Below are 16,180 nucleotides of genomic sequence, written 5' to 3'. Positions count from 1 at the left end.
CAGGAAAGGACGATTTTAACTAGAAATGCCATATAAAGTGAGGAGTTTGCATTAAGAAATTTGTGAATATCTCAAAAATAATGGTTGTTCTGGGTTTAATTGCTCTGAGCTGATGTATACTGATCAACAGTAGCCAGAAATATTTGTTGAAAGTAAAGATTCAACCTCTACTGCACACAAATAAGCAATTGGACCTTGTCCTCATTATATTTATTTAACGCAGTTGTCTTGTGTTTTCACCCTAATTTCTCAACGGTTGTGTAATGTTAAACTCTGCTCTAGGTTGTATTCATGAACAAGTGTAGAAATTTCCTGAAGGTGCTAAACATGGGTTTGTTTGTGACTGTAGGCTGTTGCTATCTTTGTGAGGACCAGTTTAATTTGTGCAGCTCTGTTTACATGAGGAGTGAATGTTGGGGTTAAAATTAGGAAAACCCATTAGGAGAATGGTGTGGGTTAGGATTTAACCTGCGATGTTCACGTGAAAGCGAGGGACCTCACAAAAGTCGGACGTGCCTATAGGCGCGCGCGTGCGTCTGTGTATGTGAGCGAGAGAGAAAAGAAAGGGAAGAGAGACAGCGAGCAGAGCATGATTGAGTGAGTCAGTCTTCAGTCTGGGAGCAGACAGAGAGGATCATGCGGCGGATAGACTTTCTCTCCCATCAGCTCCACTGCTGCCATCATTATCTTCATCATCGTTATCATATAAATCAAAGCAAACCCAGCTGAGGAATAATGTCATTTAATAACAGCACGGAATCGACAGAAGTGTCGGACTACCCCTGTGTGCGCTTTTACGTGTCCACCTTGTCCTTCTCGGTGCTGCTTTTCTTCAACCTCATCATCAACTGGACCATAGTTCGCGAGAAGAGGTTGCGCAGACATGCCCGCTTCGTGCTGGTCTTCCACCTGCTCGTGTCCGCTCTGATTCACCTCGGCATGAGCAGCATCTTCTACTACCAGATCCACCTAAAGGCGAAACCGAGCCGCTCCGCGTGCCTGATCATGATCACCGTCCTGATCAGCAGCGCCTCCAACATCCTGCTGACGCTCACAGTTATGGCTTTGGATCGGTTCTTCGCCGTGTGCCACCCGATGCGCTACACCTCCGCCTGCACCGCGGGTCACTGGCCTTGGCTTCTGGGTGCGCTCACGTGGCTGGTGGCTTTGGTGATCCCCCTCAGCTTGTTTCTCCAGCCGAACCCTCAGGTGGAGTATCACGGAGAGTGTGGCCGGGAGAAGCTGAAGAGAGGCGAACTGCAGAAAGTTCTCTTCATAAGTGTGTGTTCGCTGCTCATATTGTACAGCTATGTGAGGATACTAATGGAGGGGCGGCGGTTAGGCGTGCTCAACCGGCGCAACAGGGCCGGGTGTAAGACGATCGCCCTGCACGGCACCCAGCTGGCTGTTTACATCCTCCCCAACTTTGTGATCTTCGTACTAACTATTCTCAACAAAAAGGAGTTCATTCGTCGAGAGACCAAAGAACTATCCGCTGTGGTTGTTTTTGCTTTCTTCAGCGTTGCGCAGTGTATTGCGCCCGTTGTTTACGGTTTGCGTAAAGAAGAACTTTTGGAACAGCTGAATCACAGGTTCCCCTGCTGCTCACGGTACTTAAAGCCTCTCCTCGGCTGGACTGTTCGAGCCAACTGGCCCCATAAGGAACACATATCAAGGTATTAACCAAGCCGTCTATTTGGTCATTATATTTAAGTCGTGTTAGAGGAGTTTCTCACTTTGTTATAACCCAGGTTTGACACTTGTGTCGATCAGATTATCTTATTGTGATCTTCCACACTGAACAGTTGGTAAGCATGTGTCATTAATTCTGCGATGATGGAGATAGTTATGAAAACATTAAATGTTCAAAAGTAATCAAAATGTTAACATGACATTTAGAAATTGAAATAATCATCAAACGGGACTTTTCCAGAAGTTCCCGCTGGAGTAAGATAAACACCAACCAGCCAAATTGTTCTGGAAACGTGTAAAAGACAATATATCAAATGCTGAGATTAAAAAAAATGTGTAATTTTTTAAAGCTTTTTACTTATTTTAGTTTATTATTATTATTTTTGCCAAAAAGGTTGGGACAGTTGGATACTCACAAGTTTATAATCATGTTTCACCATCTAATCATTTAATGACCCTAACAAAGTGTTTGAGGTCAGAGCAGTTAAACTTTTGTTTCTTATCTTTTCTTTGTGCAGGATGCAGGTTTTTAAAGGTTCAGGGGCCCCATTTGTCATGTTTTTCCATTTAATAATGCTCAGGTCTGGATTGCAGACAGTTAAACTGCAGAGTCATATTGATGTAATACAAGTAGAGTGTCTTTCTGAAATACTGCAGTATGTGTTCCTTTAAAACTTGAAAATCAGTGGAAGATAACACATACATCCCAGAAGAACAATGCTGGGTGCTGGACCAAAATTCTAGAAGCTGCTCCTTAAAAAGTTTCATATGTGTTACATTTCGGGCGCCTGTCCTTCAGACATAAGGAGGACCTTCAGACATGATGTAGGGCCTTGTCTGAAGATGGACAGGCGCCCGAAACATAACATTTATTGCACATATCTTTCAGGATTATTGTTGCCAATCCAGGATGTTCCAGGATGCCACATTTTGAATTTTGTCAAACCAGAGGACAGTGTTCCACTTCAGCTCAGTCCATGCTAGAATAGCTTATAAGTTTGACCTTATAGATGATGGTCTCTCTGGATAGTTTGGTTCTTTGTTTATTTATTTTAGTTTCTAAAGCATTTTGGGCAGCATGAGGAAATGTGCTATATAAATAAGCTTGAACTTGAAGTTTGCATGGAAGTTTTAACCTGCACTTAGAGTTCTTGAGCCCACAAAAGCTGCTCATTGTTACTTTACAAGGATTTTTTGGCCAATCTCAGATGCTCAGATGTCATCTTGGCAGGCCTGTGCTACTTTATTGACCAAGTGGGTTAACCCTAATCTTGCATTTGAGAACTTTAACAAATACAAAAAAAAGCCCCACCAAAAGCTTTATTGTGAATATATATACATAGTTTTTTTTATTTTTTCCTAGAAAATATTTAGCAAATCTAAAAAAAATGGAGGTTTTAGATGATTTGTGAACGAATATATAAACTTTGTGCATTGCTTTCACACAGAGACTCGACTTTTTTTTTTTTTTTTTTTAAGAAGCGGATGTATGAGAACTGACTTTGTGGGAAAAGATGTCTGGTGGAAAAATATTAACCAAGCTGTCTAGATTTAGAATAAACACAGCTAAGTCACAAGGCATCTGTGATTAATGGTTCACATGCAGAACAGTTCATACAGATGTGTTATTAAATCATACAGATTAAAAGATTATGGCAGGTGTTGGATTTAATGTTCTCCACTGCAGGAGCGTCTACTAGTGTTTAGTCTACTGTTTGAGAAACTTATCTATGCAGAGACCGGTGTCACTGTATCACTGAACCATTTTAGTGTAGTGTATTTAAAACAAAAAAGAAATCCAGACTGCATTTGGTAAAATTAAACATTAAAGTGATACAGAGATGATGATTGTCAGAATTTCCAATATGACTGCTAGTAATCCCCCCTCCTAAAACAGGCAAATGAGCTCAAGCCCTCTTTTTTTTTAACTTTTGCCCCCCAGGGAGCGAACGCTGACAGCTCAGACAATCATCTCTGCGGAGATCCCACAACCCCAAAAGGAAGAGGAAGAGGAAGAAACTGGTCCACTGCCAATCACATGTTCCTCACATGATTCACACACTGGACAAAGAACAGCAGAAGATGCCTGATGGGGAAAAAAGTTGGTTAATGCCAGGATTTTACCAGTAACACTTCATTGTGCAGCTGGTGTATTCGACTCAGGGGCCAAAAGGAACAAGGGAAACATCTTTTTATTCAGACTCCACATGTCGGCCCAGAGGTGCGGCTACACGTGACATCAGCGTGTTATGTTATGGTCTATTTTTGACCTTTTCTAGATGAGTAGTGTGGTAAATTTACAGAGAAAATGCTCACTTATCAGATCAAACAGCTCTCTTGGGGCAGACTTCCTCGGCTGGTCCAAGGATTTACATCAAGAAGCATTCAGTTGACAGTCCAGCTCCTCCGAACTCCTGAATCTTCACGGATTTTGATCACTGGGATGGAAGATGCACTTCAATATATTGACTGCTGGATGTTGTTGCTGTGTTATTCATACAGTAGATATTAAAAAATTGAAAGCTAAAAGGTGCTGACCTTCTAGCAGCAGCCGTTGAGGGAAAGGTATACACCAAATTGTGCGAGGAAAAAAAAAAAGTCAAATGCACAAATAAAGTTGTAAAAACTTGGAAAATGCTTTATGTAATAAGATTATATATCTATTTTAATATATAAATGTCACATGAACATTTTTATCAACGTTGCGGTCTCATTTGAAAAACCTCAGTATAAGCTGTTAACAGGTGATTGTGGGGAAATTTCATGGCAGCATAAATTTAACACAAAAAAAAGGGAAGTTTGTGTTTGTTTTTAATTGTTTAGTGGATGATTCCCACAGTAATAATAATTAAAGCCGCAAGCGGCATCCATCGGGTCCGAGCTGCCTGGACCCCGCCACCCGATGTTGCCATGACAACAGGTGCTGCAATGCGTTAAGGACCCAACCTGTATGAATACTGTGAACTTTGGTGCAGATCCCATGTATTTCTATGGAGATATGAGCAAACCATGTTTCATGGCGAGAAGGCGTTTTTTCGTCAGTTGCCACGGTAACATGCTTTCTGCTATTAGAAAGATTTGAGGAGCGTTTGGTCCCCAACTTGTCAGGAAGCTTCCCACCAAGTTTGGAGTCAGTCGCACGAATGCCCTCAGACTAGTTCGTTCAAATACGATGTGTGTAAAGTGCCAAAAATGGCAAAAAAATGGCCGCACACGGCAAGATGGCGGGCACCCCGTTTCCATGGCAACAGGTGTTTCATTGACTTTTTTGCTCGACTCGGGGTGATACACGTGTGTGCCGAGTTTCGTGTTCCTACGTCGAAGTAGACTTTCCGGACCCCATTCATTTGGGGATGTGAGGTGTCTCTAGGTGGCGCTGTTGAGCCAATTTTGCATAGAATTCTACGCGGACTTTAGATTATCAAATTTTTCACCAGGCTTGATGTGTGTGCCAAATTTCACAACTTTTCATGGGTGTTTAGGGGGTCAAATTTGGGGTCGAAATGCTTAGAAGGAGAAGAATAATAAACATTTCAACTACAATAGGGTCTCGCCATACTTTGTATGGCTCGGACCCTAATAAAAAAAAACACATACTGTCCATTTTGCATGTTCATGGATCTCAGGAGCATGTAGATCCATAAGCAGCCACAACAGCCTGTTACCTCCTTATCTTGCTGGTCACCTGGACTTGCTGAAAGCCAACCAGCTTCTTATCACACTTTCACCCTCATCATTTTCTTGTATTTTTTGAATGTCAACTTTACTACTCATGACTACATACAAATAATTTCTGTCTAGTGTTTTAATATAGCCTACCTATAGAATACTATCTCATGCTAACCAAATCATGCTAGCTAATACAGCGAAAAGGTCAATTAAAAAGGAAAGCAGTGAAATAGACCGTTTGCCCAAACAACCTCTTTTTATCTAAAACTCAACATTTTACCTCACACTCCTAATAAGTTGTCGCTGTGTTTTATAATGTATTAATATCAGCCTAAGATGCAGGTTTTCCCGTTTTCCACTTTCATGCCAACTGAAAACAAGTCCATTATTTAAAGAGGATTCATAAATGTATATTTAAACTACATACACATTGATTTTAACTCTTGGTAATAAAATGAATGAATAATTCCGTTATTCATGCGTAGTTTTCCAGCTTTTAAGGCTCAAACAAACTTGACTTTTGTTTTAGAATTCACTTTTCCGTGTCAACCACAGACAGCTAGCATAGCTGCTGAGCTTGGCAGTTGGGTTTCAGCCAGGCGCTGCCGCATGTCTGGGGATTTCTCAACGACCAAACCGCAGGCCTCACCTCGCACCCACTCAAGTAACGCGTGTTAACGTGCTGTGCATGCCGTGTGCAGGTGGTTCTTGTTTGTATATAGCAGGAACAGTATACATGAGAAGACACTTGGCGAACCACTTACTGGCAGTTCTTGTAAGACGACTGCTTTGGGAGAGCTGGGCTGCAGAAGTGAAACCAGAGCTATAAGTTGTAATACAGCAGAAACAGGAAGAAATTTTGTTGGCATAGAGGGCTCGTACTCATATTTTAAAATGGTGAGAAATGACGTAAAAGCCACATTTAAAGTCTACAAAACATGTTTCAAGATTAAAGTATTTTCAGAGGTAGAACATACTCAGGCCGAAGCCTAACACAGGGATGTTTATTGATGCTTATTGTAGTACAATAAATTAAACTTACAGACATCCACTGGATGAACAAACAGCCTGATATTTAATCCAAATGTTGCTTTTTAAAAGTGGAAAACGTGACCACAATAAGTACTGCTTTATCTCTTCGAATCTTAGTTTTGGGGTTAAAGCTTAAACTGTTACGTCATTATATATACAGATGAAGATGGCCGACCAAAAGGTTTAATCAATAAGAAATAAGTGCCTCAATATCCTAAAACAGTACGCAGATATTACATATTCTTAATTTACACTTCATGCTTGCAACTTTTGGCAGAGGAAATAAAAATTTGCACTTGAGAAATAAACGTGACATTGACCTTTTCTGAGAAAACCGTGTTTGAGTTTTCACAATACAGAAGGTTCAAACTGCACCTGTGGAGCAGTTTATAAGGCAAAGTATTAATCCTGACATGTGTCTGTTAGCATAACATGCAGAAAGGCATTTAAATACATATATAAAAAAACAGAATAACAATCACACTGGTATTTCCATTTGAACACCATGTAGGCAGGTTTACAAATAAAGAAAAAAAAACAGTACATTCAAATACCTTTGTGCATAAATTAAACAGACAACCCCCCCAATTACTGGCTACCCCTTTCAAAGTTGCATTGATTACGTTGTATTCATGTTATAGCACGAAAAACAACAGTGTGACTTCACATTTCAACAGACTGAACAATCAGATCAATCAGCTACAGTCATTAAGTCAGAGTTAAAAAGCCACTGGTCCATTTACAAGCTCCAAGCACACTTTTAGATGCAGGCAGCAGGACTGAAGGCATGTTTTGATTTTTCTCACCAAATAATCTAAATCCTTTTTCTTTCTGAAGATTTAGACTCTGGCTCTGAAAGAACAAACTAAATAAATGATAGAAAAAGAAAGACATCCAAGCTGATTACAGCTTGAATAAAGGCAAAAAACAAAGGATAATTGTGGGGGAAAAAGAATCTTTCAGGGCTAGATTGTAGCTGCATTTCTTTACATAGAAGCTTTATCGTACAGGACAGATAAACGGGGCACTGATGTGAATGAGCAAAAGATGGCGTTAATAGTTTATATATAGTCATATTTAACACAACCTGGTCTGTGATCTGTAAATCATCAGACTGTTTGGGAGCCGTTTAGAAACCCAAGGGGTGAGGCGCGACCACACCTCCGTTCTCCACCAAGGCTGCAGAAATGGCCCGCAGGTTGTTGAAGAGCTGTTTGGACTGGCCAGAACGCAGAACCTTGATGTCGCGAATCACCCTGTCATGTGCCTGAGGACACAAGAGGAGGATGTGATCGAGTTCTTCTTATCAAAACACAGATGCACATGATAATAAACCATCTGAGAAGCAAAGAGCGGAAGCCGTTTATTGGCATGGTAGAAGGCATTTCCTGGATGAAAATGCATGCATTTGCATTGTTTGCTGATCATAAAGTGTGAAGATTCAAAACAGTCATGAAACTGGTGTAAGGCCTCTTTCTTCTAAAATTTATTTAATCCTTTAGAAAAAAGGAGGTGTGTAAAACAATAGATAAAAACTAAGCAGTTTGACTGTATTTACATAATGATACAACTCTGCTCCTCAGATAATCGGTTTTTGCTTTAAAAACAGCTTTAAAATTTAGATTTTGTTCAGATATTAAACTCTGCGTCACAGTCCAGTGACACATAAAGCTTCCCAAATGTAATAACATAATATAAATTTTAAAAACAGATTCCTAATCACAAGTCAGATTTTTTTTAATTCAACTAGTTCCTAACATTGTCTTATTCTGCCACCATTATTAACATATAACTGATTAACTGCATTAAAATAATAACAATGATTAATTCAAGTCTTTTGGAGTGAAACTGAGATACCAGCATTTTAATCTACACTTTTTTTAAACCAAAATCTAAAAATCAGATATAACATCAATATGACAGTTTTGTGTGTGTCCACCTTCCCCCAGCATTTCCCTCAAGATTTGTCAGCAATAACGTGAGTGACTGCCTACAACTTCCACTTATTTGTAGTCAAATAAGTGTAAATATTAACAAACTGTTAAAGTGTTCCGTTTGCACAATGCATAAAGCATTGTTTTTGCTTTGTGCAATGAAAAAAATTCCACATATCCAGTCCTGTTTATAAAGTACAACTAAAAACAGCTTCCACTTTCCTCCTTCACCTGTTTGCCCAGCAGAGCAACACTTACTTAGTGTCCTATTATAATCTTATCAATATTGTAATTGCAAATATTCAAAGAAAATGTTGGTATACTGGCAGAAAGGCTGGAAAATATGGTCAAATGGAAACAACTGTGCAGAATAATGTGGTATTCTGACTTTTACTTAGGGCTGGGCGAATAATCGATAAATCGAATTTTCCATTTCCATAGTTAGTTAGCAGCAGATTTAGCCTTCCCTCCACACCAGAACGGTGTTTGTGTGACAGATTTTCAGTGAAGTGACCCTTCACTCATGCCTGGGATTTAGCTGTGCGTATAACTGCAGTGAAACATGCTGCTCTCTATGAGACGCAGAAGTCAACTTTAGCCCACAAACCCTCGTTAAGAGACAACCTTCATCAGGGGAATTATGTCTGCAGTGGATCCTGTATGATAAGGATCCAGATGGAAAGAGATCACGGATGCATTGTGTCGCATATTTCTATGTAAGATATGAAGTCGTTTATATGGTGGAAAAGCTATGCTTTATTTTTGCTGGCATTCATCTATATAAACAAATAAATGTTTTTAATAAGTTTATTTATGTTTTGTAAAAGAAAAGAAAAAAAAATTATTAAAATCGGAGTTGGTTATAAAAGAATCTCAGATTTTATTTTTAGGCCATATCGCCCAGCCCTCCTTTTACTGTGCAGTATCTAAATATGTGTAGATTTTGGATGTTTGTGGTTGGGAAGACGTGCTCACCTCCATGCACCAGGTCTCACACAGCATCTTCTCATGCTGAGCTGAAGCCTGGCCCTGACTCAGAGAGCGAGACGCCCTGCACACAGTGGAAAAAACAAAACCAAGACACCTCAATTATAGGCCGTGTAGGACTTTGATGTACACTACAAAGCACCAGAGAGAGAGCGAGCTACCTTGACAGGACGACCACCATGGCGTAGAGGTCGATGGCACAGTCTGCAACTCTCTTCAGAATGAACTGCTCATCTGGAAAATTAAACCGGCTTGTTGAGTTGACTTTTAGAGCACTTAAAGTGATTCTGTGTGATGAAGTATCCACTGTTATTAAAGTTATTAATCCTTTAGTGTCATCACAATAATTCTGGGGACAAACTGCAGTCTGAAAGGACTGCGTGGAGGTGAATTACCACCAACCGTGGAACATTTCCAACAGGTTTTTACATGAGAACATAGACTACGTCACACTCACCAATGATCTTCTTGCCATGTTTGAGCAACAACTCCTCAATAACTGCTCCAAACTCCTCGATGGCTTTTACAGTCTAGAAAGTAAAGTTTGTGAATCAGCACCACAGCTGAGGAATTCCACACATGCAAAATAAAAACCTGGTCTAACTGTCCTAGTCAGTTTGCTGATTTAGGAAAGTCCCTGAAATAAATACCAACATAAATCAGAACAAAGAACATTGTCACATACGGAGAATTTGCACTGAAACTAAAGTTGTTAGCTTGCAAAGTTAGAAGCTGTAAATAAGACGAACCAACCAACATACCAGGTCAGCACTGTGTGACAACTCAGGATGTACACTTCCCTGCAGGGTGAGACCCGTGCTCAGACCTGCCTTTCTACAAAGACAAGAGAAGAAGAGTGTTACATCAGCACTGAATCTAAACGTGCACAAAATGCATCAGCTGACAGCGTTATTCCCTCCATCTCTACAGTACGTCTGCTCAGCCGCGGTGATATTGTGCAGTTAGACATTGTTTGGCTTTGGAAGAGCTTTGGAATGTTTTTCGAGAAGCCTGGAAAAATATTCATGAAGACTTTATAAAGACATGACAGTAAAGCTTTCCTATTGAGGCTGTACTGGAGATTAAAGGTGATTATACCAAATACGGACATGAACTCAGATCTGTTTGTCACCTTTTTTAAAAAAAAGAAAAAAAGAAAATGGATTTACATTTGTGATTGGGTATAAATTGCTGGAAATATTTCCTGTTTTCTTTGTAATTTATTAAAAGTAAGGAAAACATTTAACATATGAGGACACAATATGTTTCCAGTTAGTCACTGGAGATGTGGCTCTTAAAAGTCAAACCATAGTGGTCAAACATGGAAAACACTAAGGGAAATTTTATAATTTCCCATCAGGGATAATTATTTTTCATTTTCATTTAATGAATGTAACCTGTGCCACATCACACCATAACACCGAATAAAAGGATGTCAATTATAGAAGACAGGCTAAAAAAAAAACAGCTTGAAGGAGGAAACTGACAACAAAGTGAACTTGTCGTGTGTTTGGGGACATCCCCATCTCCCACCATAAACTAAAGCACTTCCTGCCCCCCAGACATCACAAGAAAACACAAACAAAAGAAGTCTGCTGCAACCTTTTGGCTCTCTTTGTGATCTCTCCTGCGAGCAGCCCAGCGTTGCCGATGGGGTTCTTCAGAGCCCTCTGTAAGGTCTTCAGGTGGTTCCCAGCATTCTGGAAGGAAAGCAGAGAGGAAATATATAAGATGCAGAGTGAAGGGTTACAATGACAATTTAATTTAAACTTGAGATTAAATTCCAAGTTGCACTCCAAAGAATTAACTCTTTTCTCCTCTATTTGGCAGGACTGACTGTCTGATTAACTTAATATTAAAAAACATGCTGAAAAGAGATCCATTGTGTCAATGAGGAAATTGTGTCTATCATCCATTTTGAAAACGGCGACATGTTGCGGTGTCTTAAGAAGCATGCAGGAAGAGCAATAATAAAAAAAAAAAAACTTCCTCTGTACCTTCCTCTGAGATCATGTATGTTAAAAACATTAAAATTAAGAAGTCTTAGGTTACCTGGAAGCCATTGAGGGCCACAAAGAGCCTCAAGATGTCATTTGTACCCTCAAAGATTCGGAAAATTCTCAGATCCCTCATCACTCGCTCCACTCCAGAGTCCTGCACAAACATAATGGATAATTAACTGCTAGGGGAACAATAAACCATCAAAAGTCACACACAGAACCAGCCAAACTTTTAGACACACAAAGGCTGAATGATCAAGAAAGTGCCGGCTTTATAGATTTTCTAAACTTATATTAACTCTAGATTTCGGTCCAAGTTCCTGGATGTTTGTTTTAGTTTACTGATTACCAACTCAGCCACTTATACACGTTAAAACCATGTAATGACAGCTCCAGCTGTGAAAAACAGACATTCACTTTATTTAAAAGCCTCAGATTTCTCTACTTGTAAGAGTGCATTTCTGTCTTAAATTAGCACATGAAAAATGCAGAGGCACCATTCTCACTGTGTTTCCAAGAAGTGAAACCCTGAATCAAAACGCACACTGTGAGCAGAATTTAACAGCAGCACTTTCTTTCGTCCTTTTGGTTGTGCAAAAAGAATTTCACTAAGTTTGCAAAAACATAAGGGAAGTGGTGGCATTTTGAAATTATACTTCTTGCTGTTCGAGTGTTGCATCAAATCTGTAAGATAGGTTCTATTTGAACAGGTTGTTTTGTCCAGCTTTAAGTAGATGCTTGCAGAGCAAACCCTTCATCTTCCCCGCCACCTCTGCAGTTTTTGTCCAGACATTGAAAAACACCTACAGCCCTGCTTGGTTTCCACTGTAAAGGCAACATGACACAGTAACAGTTGCTTGCACTGCCACCTGATGCAGCATCTAATCTATTTTAAGCAAAATAATAGTTTACATAACTTCCCTTCGCCCACTTATCTTCAGCTAACTTGTACCTCTCGAGTCCCATTAACAGCTACTTTGTCATCTCAAGAGGAAAAAAAAAAAAAAAAAAAAGAAGAAAGAAGCCTGATTTCACATGTTGCAACACACTGATAAACCGAGCTCCCGTCACCTCATGTGACTTCTGAGAAATAAAGCTGTTGCCTCAGCTTAAACAATGCATTTGTAGTGGCTGAATTTATGGCAACAACAATCATGTTCTCATTCCTAAGCAGATTTATTTAATGAGGCAAAGCTAAAGTATAAACAAGCTGCTAATGAATATGGGTGAGTATAACTCAGCTATGAATGCAAATAAAAACCTGGCAGGAATCATCAAAATGTTTGGTTCAGTCCTACTGAAGGAAAAACAAACTTCCTTCTCCAGTTAACACAGTCCCTTTGGTACTTTGCTGTTTGACTTTCAATTGTTTCTCTTGCACACAGAGACAAAAAAAAAAGTTTAGTGATTTCCGACTTCAGTGTTTTTGAAGATGTTTCAAAAGGGACATGCATAAGCAGAAGTGAAAATACAAGAGTAACTGTTGGGAAATCATCTGACATCCACCACATGGTTGTTTATTCCTAAAACATGTACAAAACCATAATGGCTTAAGTATTTATTTATTTCACATCTAGGCTGAACTACTGTGGTTTCACTTCAACCAAGTGTTCAAACTATACCCTGAAAATCTTTAGTCGATCCAGAATACGGTGGCCAGATTACCGACTGATAAAACCAAGTAAGAGATCCCATGTCATCGACTCATTTAGATTCAAATTTAACATCCTTCTTTTCTTGTACAGAACCTTAACCTTTCAGCTTGATCCTATCCTCACAATTCATCAGCCTGCAAACCCACAGAGCCATTTCTTCTCTGGATGAAGACCTGTTTGCAGGTTCCCCGAATTTTCAGGACCAGAATGAGATGCAGAGCTTCTAGTCGTCAGACTGGTCTCCCGTGGAAATGGTAGCCGGTCTGGAAATGGAACCGCTCCCCTTGTAAGACTGAGCTTGTAACCCTTAAGTTTATATCTGGTATGTTATTTTTTGCCTTTGATACCTTTAAAGTTAATATTTTACCTCCATTTGCAGACAGTTTTTGTTGATAATTTTATGTTTTGCATCATGTCCATACATGTCTTCGTACATTTTGTGTCGCACTTGTGCTTGAAAATGATCGCGTGCTAGAGTTAACCCACCCACAGTCCTAATATTGATACAGCTGGTTTTTCCTGTTGGCTGGATGGTGCCGGTCATGATTGTTCAAACAGTGATAAACCACAACATGGCACCGCTGTCACACAATGTAAATAACACCCATCAGTTTACTGAAATGCAGCATGCTGCTGGGAAATTGTACATAAACGTAGCATTGACACAGTTTTTTTCAGCTTACCTTAAGGGTGCATCAGGACAAGTTTGTGGATACTCAGCGAAGTTTCTGCACTGGTTGCGCTGGTGCGCCTAATTTTTTTATTTTAATGCACCAGCATAAAATGTAGTTGCACCAGTTTCCCCAGCATCGCTTTCAGCACTTCCTTTTAATACATTTAAAAGATGGCCGTTTGATCATTACTTATATTTAAATCATTGTCAACATTAACAAGGTTTAGGAAAATGTTTAGTTTGGAGCATGTTATGGTGAAAAATGTTTGGAAAAAAAAAAAAAAGCATTATTTTAAAAACTATACCTTAAAGTGCTAGCTTCATTGAATTGGGGAACAAACAGTCCAGTGGTCTCTGCGCGCTTCAAGTACAAATACAAGAAGCAGACTACAACGCAAAGGGCTTTGCAAGTACAACGCAGGGAATTGTGGGTAAGCGCAACCAAACCATAAACGTGTGGGACGATAGCCAGAAGACATGGCTTGTGGTCAGACATGGAAGAATGCGGTAAAAGTTCTGGTAGAAATTTGGTCAACCCAAGACCGCTAAGATTTGATGCAACTCCATGTTTTGCACTTATGTGGTGGAAACAGAAATTGTCCTGCATTAACCAAAAGATGAGTGAGTTTTTATGTACGATGTTTGTCTTTTCATAATTTAACTTGCAGCACCGCCTCTGTTGAGATCTGGAACATGTTATTTAACACATCTGGTTCGTTTGACCGGTGCAGTGTGAAAGCAAACTCGGACCAAAAGAGAGTTGCACACCGAAGTGAAACGAGTGCTACAGCAGTGAAAACACATTAAACTCTCATCCAGCTTCTCTCGTTTATCTGGCTCAGACACCGTGAAAAACTTACAAATTGGTGGGGATAATAGATAACTACATGAGCATGTTACTGTCTCTGTTGGTTTTCATCGTTCTCGGTACCTAATGTGCTCTAGTCATTATTTCAAACAAACATACAACACGATGTACAATTGAACCAATCGACAGTGACGATCCACCACTTCTCTGCCTTAATTTTCCTTTAAAATGTCACAAAGAAAACCTTTGGTCACATGTCGCACTTTAGAGCCTTTTCTTGTACTTTTGTATTTGACTGAGCTTTTGTGTGTGACAGGATGTGGACTGAGCACCCACCTTCATGAAACCCATACCGCCCATGACCTGAATACTCTCATCAGCCACGGTCCATGCTGCTTCCTGTGAACATAAAAACAAACAAACATGTAACCGAGACAAAAACACCTGTATTTAATCTAGAGTTTCAGAAGGAAGCCTTGAGAAATCCACTTCCTTTTTAGGTTCTGTGGAAGAAGTGCTGCTTTCTCCACAGCACAAATGTGGACAAGCATAAAAATAACCACAATGAAGTTGATAGGGTCTTACAGAGGCAAAGATCTTGCTGATGGCTGCTTCAATCTGGAAGTCAGTAGCTCCTGAGTCCATGTTGCCACTGATCATGTAAGCCATGGACTGCAAACAGACAGAGGAAACTATATAAATGTCTGCCATCTCGTTCATTAACCAGCTCAACTAGTCACTTACACTATCTTAAGTAAGAACTTGCACATTTTAAAAAATGAACTATAACAAATGTTTAACTGGAAATTAAAAATTATTTTGCTGCATGTAAACTAATGAGCTGATAATAAAAAGCAGAAAGTAAGAGCGTGGTTCTGTTTGATGTGAAGTCGGCAAATAACACCTTGGTCTACTGTAAGCTACAGCTATTTTTATTCACACTTTGGTCCCATCAGTATTCCACAACTCAGTGTGGCAAAGCAGCGGAGATACAGGTGAATAAAAATCATGTTGGATGGTCTGACCTCTGTGACATACTGCAGCATAGTCATGCGAGCCATCTTCTCCTGAATGGATCCGTAGGTGTGGATCTTGTTCCCAAACTGGGTTCTGTTGGCTGCATGATCCACCTTATGAAAAGGGAAAGCACTCCGTCACTATCAGTGCTTAATTCGTGGTTATATTCTATATAAGAATCAACAGGAAGCATTTGTTAAGATTCCAATGGTGCAGTTCCTCAAATGTTAGACTGGAACCAAATTTGGCCGCCTTTTCTTGGCCTCCCCCGAGAAATCTTTGCTGTCAAGCACTTGTAGGAGAAGGGGAAGTCTGCTGCAACCGCTGGCCACAGTGAAAAAAAAGTGCACAAGTGGTGCAACAATGGCAAAACATGCAATATAAAGACAGGATAAAAATGTGTTTATTTGTTATAATGTGTCAATATCTTTGAAGTTTAAGCTGTTTAATCTCAACCCATGAGAATGGAGATTCTCACGTGTACTTATTCTGAGAACAGGGATTTCCTCTGGTACTTCTTTTTTTTTATATCATAAACTGGACATATCGTTCATTACATGTTGAACTCACTGACCAAATTTTGCATATAAACAATAAGATTGGTATTTAATAAAGGTAGAGCAGTTTTATGTTTGTATTGTTCAGCATTTTACGCTTACTTCAAAGGAAGTCACACAAGTTGACTCACAGTTCTGGTGCTGATTTCATACTCA

The 16,180-nt window shown here is 39.7% G+C and overlaps 2 protein-coding genes across 2 annotated transcripts in view; one reads left to right on the top strand and one right to left on the bottom strand.

Annotated features, from left to right (window-relative positions):
- Window positions 1-582: 582 nt before the first annotated feature.
- Window positions 583-4,344, top strand: zgc:194312 (uncharacterized protein LOC794943 homolog). Its single transcript, XM_041986680.1, has 2 exons — window positions 583-1,676; window positions 3,635-4,344. The coding sequence occupies exons 1-2, from the start codon at window positions 736-738 to the stop codon at window positions 3,780-3,782; spliced, it is 1,089 nt and encodes a 362-aa protein (XP_041842614.1). The 5' UTR covers window positions 583-735; the 3' UTR covers window positions 3,783-4,344.
- A 2,005-nt stretch (window positions 4,345-6,349) lies between these two features.
- Window positions 6,350-16,180, bottom strand: part of acadvl (acyl-CoA dehydrogenase very long chain) — a 15,811-nt gene continuing 5,980 nt past the window's right edge. The window contains exons 12-21 of the mRNA XM_041985560.1: window positions 15,476-15,580; window positions 15,036-15,122; window positions 14,787-14,849; window positions 11,367-11,468; window positions 10,917-11,014; window positions 10,076-10,148; window positions 9,772-9,844; window positions 9,476-9,548; window positions 9,303-9,378; window positions 6,350-7,660 (exon numbers count right to left, since the gene is read on the bottom strand). Of these exons, the coding sequence (XP_041841494.1) occupies window positions 7,523-7,660; window positions 9,303-9,378; window positions 9,476-9,548; window positions 9,772-9,844; window positions 10,076-10,148; window positions 10,917-11,014; window positions 11,367-11,468; window positions 14,787-14,849; window positions 15,036-15,122; window positions 15,476-15,580 (888 nt within the window). The 3' untranslated portion in view covers window positions 6,350-7,522. The remainder of the gene's footprint in view (window positions 7,661-9,302; window positions 9,379-9,475; window positions 9,549-9,771; window positions 9,845-10,075; window positions 10,149-10,916; window positions 11,015-11,366; window positions 11,469-14,786; window positions 14,850-15,035; window positions 15,123-15,475; window positions 15,581-16,180) is intronic.

Source organism: Melanotaenia boesemani, chromosome 5, assembly GCF_017639745.1.
Source record: "Melanotaenia boesemani isolate fMelBoe1 chromosome 5, fMelBoe1.pri, whole genome shotgun sequence".
Taxonomy (NCBI): domain Eukaryota; kingdom Metazoa; phylum Chordata; class Actinopteri; order Atheriniformes; family Melanotaeniidae; genus Melanotaenia; species Melanotaenia boesemani.
The sequence above is the reverse complement of the archived record's forward strand: the minus strand, read 5'-3'. Positions and strand labels throughout refer to the sequence as shown.

Coding starts and splice junctions, on each gene's coding strand:
- zgc:194312 (XM_041986680.1), top strand. CDS start 736: ATGTCATTTAATAACAGCACGGAATCGACAGAAGTGTCGGACTACCCC. Junction 1,677..3,634: donor CATAAGGAACACATATCAAG/GTATTAACCAAG, acceptor TTTGCCCCCCAG/GGAGCGAACGCTGACAGCTC.